The sequence below is a fragment of the Eriocheir sinensis genome, chromosome 21 (assembly GCF_024679095.1).
Source record: "Eriocheir sinensis breed Jianghai 21 chromosome 21, ASM2467909v1, whole genome shotgun sequence".
Taxonomy (NCBI): Eukaryota; Metazoa; Arthropoda; class Malacostraca; order Decapoda; family Varunidae; genus Eriocheir; species Eriocheir sinensis.
In genome coordinates this window covers 8,272,266-8,282,075 of record NC_066529.1, presented here as the reverse complement: position 1 = coordinate 8,282,075, position 9,810 = coordinate 8,272,266, and the positions used below count along the sequence as shown (strand labels likewise).

General features: G+C 42.2%; 1 protein-coding gene across 7 annotated transcripts in view; it reads right to left on the bottom strand.

The window, feature by feature from the left end:
- Positions 1 to 758: 758 nt before the first annotated feature.
- The window catches only part of LOC127001602 (ras GTPase-activating protein raskol-like), a 68,817-nt gene continuing 59,765 nt past the window's right edge, over positions 759 to 9,810 (bottom strand). For 6 of the 7 annotated variants that reach the window (XM_050866400.1, XM_050866405.1, XM_050866406.1 and 3 more), the window contains 11 exons: positions 9,279 to 9,501; positions 8,986 to 9,044; positions 8,694 to 8,866; positions 8,418 to 8,583; positions 8,017 to 8,208; positions 7,501 to 7,663; positions 7,251 to 7,393; positions 4,910 to 7,030; positions 4,187 to 4,458; positions 3,681 to 3,830; positions 759 to 2,402 (listed from right to left, as the gene is read on the bottom strand). In XM_050866400.1, coding sequence (XP_050722357.1) covers positions 2,312 to 2,402; positions 3,681 to 3,830; positions 4,187 to 4,458; positions 4,910 to 7,030; positions 7,251 to 7,393; positions 7,501 to 7,663; positions 8,017 to 8,208; positions 8,418 to 8,583; positions 8,694 to 8,866; positions 8,986 to 9,044; positions 9,279 to 9,501 — 3,753 coding nt within the window. In that variant the 3' untranslated portion in view covers positions 759 to 2,311. Of the gene's footprint in view, positions 2,403 to 3,639; positions 3,831 to 4,186; positions 4,459 to 4,909; positions 7,031 to 7,250; positions 7,394 to 7,500; positions 7,664 to 8,016; positions 8,209 to 8,417; positions 8,584 to 8,693; positions 8,867 to 8,985; positions 9,045 to 9,278; positions 9,502 to 9,810 lie in introns of all 7 variants that reach the window. The other variant, XM_050866402.1, reaches the window with a different exon arrangement.

Genomic DNA, 9,810 nt, shown 5'->3' with positions numbered 1-9,810 from the left:
TCTCTTGAAATGCCAGGATTTTGCTCTTTTACTACACTCCCACACGGCCTCTGCGTGTAACGAAACACACGAGAAATTAATCCAGACAAGGAAAGGTTTGCCGGCGCCGGGGATCGAACCCGAGACAAGCCTAACGGGAGAGCCACTCCTTTACCAGTCGGCCAAAGAGGTACCCCCCTGGCAGAGGGAGTTATGGGAGGCTCGCCCATCAGGCTTAGTCGCCGCGGCACTACACTCTTCCCTTTCTTTATCTTCCTTGACCTTCTCTTAACTTTCTTTTCTCTTCCAGGACTCCACCCCCCAATCCCTTCATGATTGTTTTGGGGTTCGTACACACACACACACACACACACACACACACACATAGAGAGAGAGAGAGAGAGAGAGAGAGAGAGAGAGAGAGAGAGAGAGAGAGAGAGAGAGAGAGAGAGAGAGAGAGAGAGAGAGAGAGAGAGAGAGAGAGAGAGAGAGAGAGAGAGAGAGAGAGAGAGAGAGATACTGTCAAATAGTGAACATTTTTTATATGAAAATGAAAATCCCTTATTAGTTTCTCTCAAGTTAACCTCTTTCACTGATACACTCATTTCATTGTAATTGTTACCAGATACAGACAGACTGTCAACATGAGCTGTGACTGTTACTCACGTTTGAAGACAATGGGATTGATCCATAGCATTCTGGCATTCTTCTCATCTTACATTTTTTTCATATTTAGTTCATGGGCATTCCCTTACGTTCCGTGATAACAAAGAAGCATAAGTACATAGATTTTTATTTTCACACCAGTATTTACACTGATAACCTAAATCATGTTGAAACGAGACAACATCTTGTGCCAGAGGATCATGAAACAGGTACCAAAGAGTGTACATAATTTATAAAATTTACAATATATACATTTACAGAAGGTCTTCTGTGACTCGGATACTAAAATGAAATAAATACACTCAAATAGAGTACATTCACCATATACACTAATAAAAGCCAATAATGTTTTCTGGAATGGGCCAATGCATCCTCACAGGAGAGCGACGGCCCTACTGGCGCGCACTCTTCCCGTGTGGTATGTGATCGCCATTCTGACTCTTTATTATGTACTTTTAGCATTTGTATATGTTTAAAGCCCTCAGTGTGACATATGTGAACTGTAATCAATATAAATTATATATCTATATATTCAAGTATATAAATGTGAATCTTTGGTTAGAAATACCTCCGAGAACAGAGGCGACAACGGCAACATCAAGGTACAGATGTAACAGAGGCAGAAGGCATGAGGTGCTCAATTTAGTGTCAGCTGGGAGCACCAGCCTCACTCAAGTGTTTGTGCAGTGTGTCCCAGGCAGGAGGGGGTTCTTACTTATTTTCAATCAATTGAAAAATGAGCACAAGAAGCCAAGAACATTTGCATAACCCATACAGGTCTTTCAGAGTTCCCTTCATTGGAGTTCAGTAATTCTTTCCTTTTCAATCGTTCAATGATCTTCAATTGATTTCTGAGACATACACCAAGTTGTAATACTAGCAATAAGGCAGCATTGGCTATGGACTTGGCAGGAGATACACATCATACAAACTGATGTGAATCTGCCTGTGCCGAGTTGCATTTGGTTCACACGGCACCAGACCAAGTCCTTTCTTCTTAGCCAGAATTTGCTTAGTTTAGATTGACAGAAAAATATATTTATGTCAAAAATATTCCAGTAGATGGCCAGGGAAAACTGAAGCTAGCTGTTCAGCCCTGCAAAACTACTGATCTTGCCTAATTTACATTTTAATTAACACTTTTACAATTTGTCCACTCATAAGCTTAATACTGTAACCTGATTAAAACATTTGCTGGCATGTAAAACACCTAGAAGTCTTCCATTATGATAAAAATATGACAATTTGAGGAATTAAGTAATGGACTAAATGGAGAATGAATTGCAATTGAAAGATTATCTAAAATACTCAACATCTGATCAGCTTACTTATCCAGACTTTCCTATAAGAGCTAAGAAACTAGATAATTCACAGGGTCGATCAAACAAACTAGAAACGTCCACACGACATATGCATTGAGGCAGCATTTGCAGTGAGGGAAATACAGGGAACATTGACTATCAGGAGGTGTGCTAACAGTGTTCACCATTAATATCTGCAGTACACTAATATAAAAATTATCTCTGTTTACCAGTATTAAAGACTATGATTCCAAATGTTACCTTGGCCAGTGCAGGTAGGAATATATTCTTACAATAGCCTTTGATATGAAAATTGTGTATATAACTAAATTATTATGTGGTTCGTGCTCCTGCCCAGTAAGTGTTCAGCAGGAGCTGCTCTTGTAGTCGCTGGTGTCGGACAACTGACTGACCTCCTGAGCTGCAGAAGATGACTCCACCGACTCCCTCAGCTTCCTGAAACAACAAAGGGATGGGTCAGTTTGATGCAAATACAAAGTAATGCAAAGGAGGGGACATTTATAACAAAGGTGGATGACTAAAGGATTGAATGACCATTGAAAGTCCCTAAACACACACACACACACACACACACACACTCACTGCACATTATTACTATTTTTATTATCATCATCATCAATATTTTTTTGTACACACACACACACACACACGCATGCATGCTTGGAAACAGACCATTAAATATCTGGACTACACAGTGGTGCTATATCTAAAATACAATCTAAGGCTAAGCTCAGTGTCTTATCCACAAACAACAAATGAAGCACTTTTCACTAGCAGGAAGATTAAGAAAAATGCTCAAACATGACTATTAAGTTTCATGCAAGGCTATTCTAGTATTCAACACAGATGATATAAGGCCTGTGTGGAAATGATACACAAAAACCAGCCACCTACAAATATGATAATGCAATCCCACAGCCCCTCAAAGTACATAATCTTGGAGGTGGGTGGTGGAAATGATGAGACACCATTGATTGCAACTTTGATAACCCATGAAAATAATTATCGTTGAGGTCAAATGGATGTTCAACTAGAATTATAAAATTCTTCTTAATATAATTGTTTTGTTTCATTGCATTATTACTGCATTCCCTCCATGGAATAGGAACCTTTTTTACTGTTATAACTGCCAGGTACAGATACCTAATACAAGATTACGTAAAATGCTGCACTAAGTATAACCCGAGCTATCAAAGTTTTGGCGTCATCACTCATCAAACATCACAAAATTTTGACCCCAATTTCTGGAACTTTTTACAAAATGGTTCTTGTGTATCACACTCAGCCAGTTAATGCTCATCAAAGGTTTAAAACTTTTGATTGTGATTTCTGGAAATTCAAAAGAAAATGCCCTAGTATACCATACTACTAACACAGCCTTATACCATGCAAACTACAGCTTGCAGTGATGCCTTTAATTTCCAATTATACAAGGTAAATTATTACATTTAGCTTCCAGAGTATATACATATGCTACATAGGACAAATAAAGTAGCTATTTAAGAAAGCATTACATTCTAAAAATAATAAGTGAAAAGCTAAGGAATGTGGTTTCCCACAGCTGCATGAAAATTTGGCAGACAAGCCAGTAATGGCTCTCCCTTCTAGGACCTAGGAAAACCTTTCCTGAAAAATTAGTCAAGCTCCCCAAGCAACAACCAGCAATGCCTACGGTGCGTTAGTGGCGTCTTGCGTCGTGTGGTGGAGACTTACAGCTCCCTGATGTGTTCAAGGGCCATAAGAAGCTGGGTGTTGGTGCGGTCAAGGGCATTGATTCTGTCCTCCTGTGCCTGGATTAGTGCATCCTTCTCAGACATGAGTTCATTCATCTTCATCTGCTCTTTCCTGAACTGCTCTTGCAATCTGAAACAAAAAAATAATTAGTATGTTTTGCAAAACAATACAATTATTATTTGTTTAAAGTACAGCTGGTGGAGTTCTCAATCACGTCATTAGATCCCGGCATTTACAGTCACAAAATATGAGGTGCTCATATCTTTACTCTGGCACTTTTAGTGTTTGTATATTCCAGATTTTTATCAGTTTTCTGTCTTACTTTGACACCAACGTAGATCATCTGAAGACCTAATATAACCTTGATGGCTCTAAACCTCCATTCATTCTCTTTTGGAAAAATAATGAAATTTATTCCTATATTTTTTCAGGGCTAAAACTTCAAGTCTGAATAAATAGCAATTATTTTTTTCTGGAAGTCTTACTTTTGTAGCATTTCTCTCATCTGGGCTCCGTGATCACCAGCTTGCTGTGACACGGGACACTGTGGGTTCTGGCGGCTGTGTCTCCCATGCTGGCGGGTGAGGGGTGAGGCAGCGCTGCTGGACCGCTGTCGGGGGTCACTGGGGGAGGGGGGCATCAAGGATTCTGAGCCCTCAGGGTTGGCAGGCCGTGCCTGAGCATGTTCCTCCGCTGTTACCAATTTGTGGTGCATTTCCTCCATTGCCGTCCTTAAGTCCAAGATCTCTTGTTCATACTGTGGGAAGAAAAGTATTCCAAATTGTTAACATGTTGAATGCTATGTGAAGGAAGATTGAAATGTAGCAGAAGAAATTATGATGTTTGAAGGAAGATATGTAAGCATGTGGACTTTGGTACGTAATGGGAACACATGCAAGTATGTGGGCCTTGGCTATGAGAAAATAAACAAGTATGCGAGTCTTATTATGCTAAAAATAAAAGCTACGATATTTTCTAGTTTGTAAACATATAATAGAAAACATTCAGACGTATAAAGTGAAGGCACACAAGTAAGTACAGGGAAATGATATGCGTCAGGCTGATAAATTTGAGGCCACTTAAAATAATGAAATTTTTATGACTGCTCCATTCATCGTGTTGCAGTTGTGTCATTTGTACTTACATTAAAATATAACACATTTTTGCATTACTCAATTCAAATCTACTACTTAGTTTTGAAAACCAACCTCGTCCAAAGTTTTCATCTCAGACACTCTGTGACTGGCACGCTGGGGCCTGACCCGGGCTGGTGGGGACTGCTGCTCATCGCTGGAGGAGTCACTGTCATATTTGTAGCGCTGCCTGCGGCTGCCGTTAACATCGGTGGATTGGCGGCGTGACATTTTTGTTCTCCTACACTGAGAACCTCCCAAGAGGTCAGATGTAGAGTGGTGGTGATCGGGCGTCACACTGGGAACAGCAGTTGGTTGGCCCCAGCCCCCGCCATGGGGCAGACATCTGGGGTTTGTTCGCGGAGCCCCTGACTTGAAGCCTCGCTGCTCTAGTGGAGGAGTACAGGCCAGAGAAGTGTTGTCCTCACTGGAGGAGGAATGAGTGTGCTGGGGACCACGGGTTGAGGCCAAGCTTGGGGTGACTGTTGGGGCTGAGGGGAGGTCTTCAACACTGTGAGCTGAGCTGAGAGAGGAGCTCACTGGGCTCTGCTGTTGCTGAGGACTCTGATGCAGGAGGGGGTGGTGGTGGTGGGGGTGGTGGTGATGGTGAGCCATGCGAGGGACACGTTGAGGGACCGGTCGAGGAGAGCTGGTGGCTGCGTTGAGGTGGTACATGGGATTGTTGAAGGCCAGAGGAGCTGACAACTGTGGTGGAGTCATGTGGGGTGATATGTGCATGCCACTACTATTATTGGTGCTGTTGCTGTTGTTATTTGCTGCTGCATTGTTGTTGGCAGCATCATGGTGAGTTATTGATGGATCAACAGGGCTAGAGGACTGGCTATATGCAAAGCTCTGGTAACCTGAGGATGCCACATTGGACAACTGAGAAATTGACGTTTGTGAACCTTTCATGTTTCCTTCAGTTTCACCAGTTGAATTTTGATCATTCTCTTCATGGCTGACATCTAATGACTCCTCAGGATTACCATTAGACACCACATGTCCATTTTGGTGAACTTGCCCATGGCCATTCACTTGTTGGTGACTAGGAAACACTTGTCTATTGTTGAACCAAGCAGTGTGATTATGGAAGTGGTGATGATGTTGGTGGTTGTGGTTGTGGACAGGAGAGGAATTATTTTGGGATGGTGCAGGAGCTAAGTGGCTGTAGCTGTGACTGTGGCCTATTGCACTGGGGTCTCTGACCTTCCCCTCAGGATCCAGGGCAGAGAAGAGCACATAATCATCAGCAGTGTTCAAATCTAGAGCCGGCTTACGAGCAGAACCCATTAGATAGGTGTTTCTTGGCAGGGTGGAGGGACGAGGGGTGGAGGGAGGCTCTGTAGGGGACTGAATAAAACTGATGGGAGGGGGTGGCAGAAGCTTGTGGTCGTCACTAACCGTGGGATCATTGAACCGGAAGATATTCCTTTGAAGGCTCTGGTACCCAACTCTGTCCTCTACTCTGGCATTCTCCGGGGCAAGTGTTGGGTCTGCCAAGGGAGAGGTGGGTGGGTTTTGAGAGGATAGTCTTTGTACAATGTTGATATTTGGCTGAGTCTGTGCCACACGAATCTCCTCAAGGATGAGACGAAGCTTCTCAACTTCATGCTGCTGAGCCACCCCGATGTTGGTCTTGGTGGTGCACGTTGAGAGTTTCTTGAGAGCTTCTGTCAGGAATGTGTGCAGCAGTGACAGTTCCTTACCCATATCTATGTTTCTATCATATTCCATTATCCTGGGGTCATGGGTAGCAGGACTTGAGATCTGTTTCAGGAAGGACTTCATCTGTGCCTGTTCAAGATCTATGAACTCATTCATGAACTCCATAAAGTTCTCCTTGCCTTGGAACTTTGTGAAGTTTGCAAGCGTCTGGAGAGTTTTTGCAATTAGGGTGAGGTTCCTTGATGCCCTTTCATCTGGGTACTCCTGAGTTATGTTGAAAAGTGAAGGAGATAAAATTGCAGGGCACAAGAACCTGAGAAATATGGATGCAGATATCAAATTATCACTCAGGTGCGGCTTTCCTATATCTGTGAGGCGTTCTCGATACATGCAGAAGCATTCTCGAAGCTCAACAGGGAAATAGGGATGGGAGTTGAGAACTCTGGACCAAGTCATTCGCACATTGGATAACAGGTTTTCTTGCTGCTTCTGAAGGGAGGCAAACTGGGGGACTTTTGTGGGATCAACCTGGAACAAAAGAAAACAGAACCTAAGAAACATCTGCCACATTAAATGTCCATTACATAAAACTTCAATGAATGAGTATTTATATAGATTGAGCCCCTCCTTAAGGTTGGTGAATACTACATATATATTTGCATCCTTAAATGAGTGTGGAGACAAATAATCCTGATACTACAAAAAATGTAAATAGTCTCTGAATGATATAAATGCTGTAGTTCCTCACCTCACAGTCAAGTCCTGCCTCCACCACCTTGTTGATGACCTGCCTCAGCGTGTCCAGCAGGTACTTGCCGCCCACAAGCTTCATGAAGGCTTCCATTGATTTAGTTGCTAAGGAGTTACCACGGAAAAGAAGGTGAGAGTCATCTGAAAGAACAAAGAAGTTGTTAAGTTCTGGAAAATGGAAATACATAACAGATTATAATAATTATGGGAATGGTAATGGTTTTCATGATAATGAAAAAGATTCTTACCAATCCTCTCAATCTCCATCATGACCAAATCAGCCAAGTAGTTCCGTGCCATCCCTTCCCGCTGCATGATGTGGATCAAGGCCGTGGCGATGTCCTCTTTGGCTTTAACACTAATGACTGGCTCCAGCAGCTCACACAGGGTGCCGTAGTTTGTCTTTATATACTGTTAATATAAGGGATGTATTATTTACAGGAAATATATAATAGTAATAAGTAAAGATTTTATCATTAGAGTCCATGATAAATTATAATTTGAAAATGTAGTTTATTCTAAATCAGTTGCACCTCTTGGCTTTCCATTGCTGTTGATTAAGGTTTAAATTTTCAACTACTGCAAGCAGCATGTGAGCCAGGAGAACAGAGACTTTTAGATGATATAAGATACACACTGCACATCTTCCAAAATAGAATTCGTGTTGCAGTCTCCTTGCATCCTTCATGACACATCTCATGACAGTGGCATCTAGTCTCCGTAAACTTGCATAAAGTGCTGAAAACTTTACTGGAGGTACTAACCTGCAGGAAATTTGTATACAGTTCCATTGGCAAGATGTCAATGGTCTGGAATTTGCATTTGATTCTAAGGGCTGCGTTGTCTTTACTCGGCGCTCTGTTCTCATTTTGTACTTGGTACCATTTTTCAATGTGACTCCGACTCGAGACGTTGGCCACAGGTATGTTGACAGACCCAACCAACACATTCTTCTCCTGCAATGCAATTAGATTGTAAAAATAATAATAATAATAAATAACTATATAATTGTTGATGTGAATTAATAGAAATGTTTAAAATCATTATCAATACAAAACAAAAAATATGCATCAGTATCACAAAAAGTCAAAAGTTTGTCAACACTGTATCTTTGTGAATTAGGAAAATGTTCCACAAAATAGTAAAATATAGTAGTTCTAGTGACCTTTTTCCTCTTTTTATCTGCTTCTCTGTAGAGGACAATGGTGATGGTCTCCAGAGAAGGCAGATTTCCGAACTCAAACTGTTCTCCCCAAAAGCACATTTCACTCTTCTGTTTACTGGAAGTGCGGGCAAACAGGGAGTTGTCCAGCAGGAGCTCACAGAAGTATCTGTAACATTGTAAAAAGAAAATCTATGAGAAAAGACAAGAATGCAGAACAATCATCAATGTCTGGTATTATAAAAATCTGAAAATAACTACAAAAAAAAGTCTACATACCGTTTTTTATTTGCGACTCCCTTGGCCTCCAGGATGAATATTTTGAGTGAGTTTTCTGTCCTTCGAATATTATCAAAGTTTGGATTGACAGCTTTGCGAAGTGAGTCCACCCAACGGTCCATCTCATCAGCCGAGCGGCAACTGAAGTACCGGGTGCTGGTTGGAGAGGTTACCTGCGAGGAGAGGTGGTGGTCAGACACGTCAAGGTCACTCATGAGGCACAAAAGTCAGCATTGATTTTATACTGCCAATGAGATGCTACAAACACGATGTGGTGGCTGCTGAGACTCACCTGGAAACAGTGCTCCTGCCCCAAGATGCTAGGGTGCAGGGGCTTGATGGTCACCTCACCTGCGGGGGGAGAGTTAAAGGGACACGTTAGGTCATGTATACTGAACCTTGTTAGTTGTAAGATTATAATGATGGTATACAACACAAACAACAGTATCAGAGTCAAGAATTGGAAGGTAAATAAGGTATATATCGTAAAGGCGAGGTGTTGATGGTGGAAGGATGAAACAACTGTGCAATTTGTGAGCCTTTAGAGTTTGGAGGGCACAAGGCATTGCTGCTAGGGAGACTCACCAGCTGCTAGGTCGAGGGTGTTCATCATGTTGTGACTAGAGAGAAGGGATTCATGGGAGCGCGAGGACCGGAGTCTCGCCGCCGAGGTGCCAAGGGAGAGGGGGTCGGACTCCAGCAGGCCGCCCACGCCTCCACGGCTCCCTCTTTTGGTTCGTTCCAACTTTGTTACAGACTTTGTTCTCTTCAGTGGATTATTTTTGAATGACCTCTTGCTGAAGAAACTCTGTAAATAAGGAAAAAGGGCATAATTAGACCGTTGTTCCATGACTGCTTCTGTTACCTCATGTACAGCAGTAATGATTCTCCTAATATCTCTTCACACAGCATTACTACATCATTAAAAATATTAGTTTATTAACAACCACAGGAATCAGGAATGTACCTTTAATAATTGCTAGGAAATTATAATAACTGACGGCTCACTGACTGACAACTGACACTGATATTCCAATAACTTTCATGCAAACCCTGCCCATGTTCTCCCCCTCACGACTGCCTGGCCAGCAACCCTTCCAGGGACCAGGACGACCCA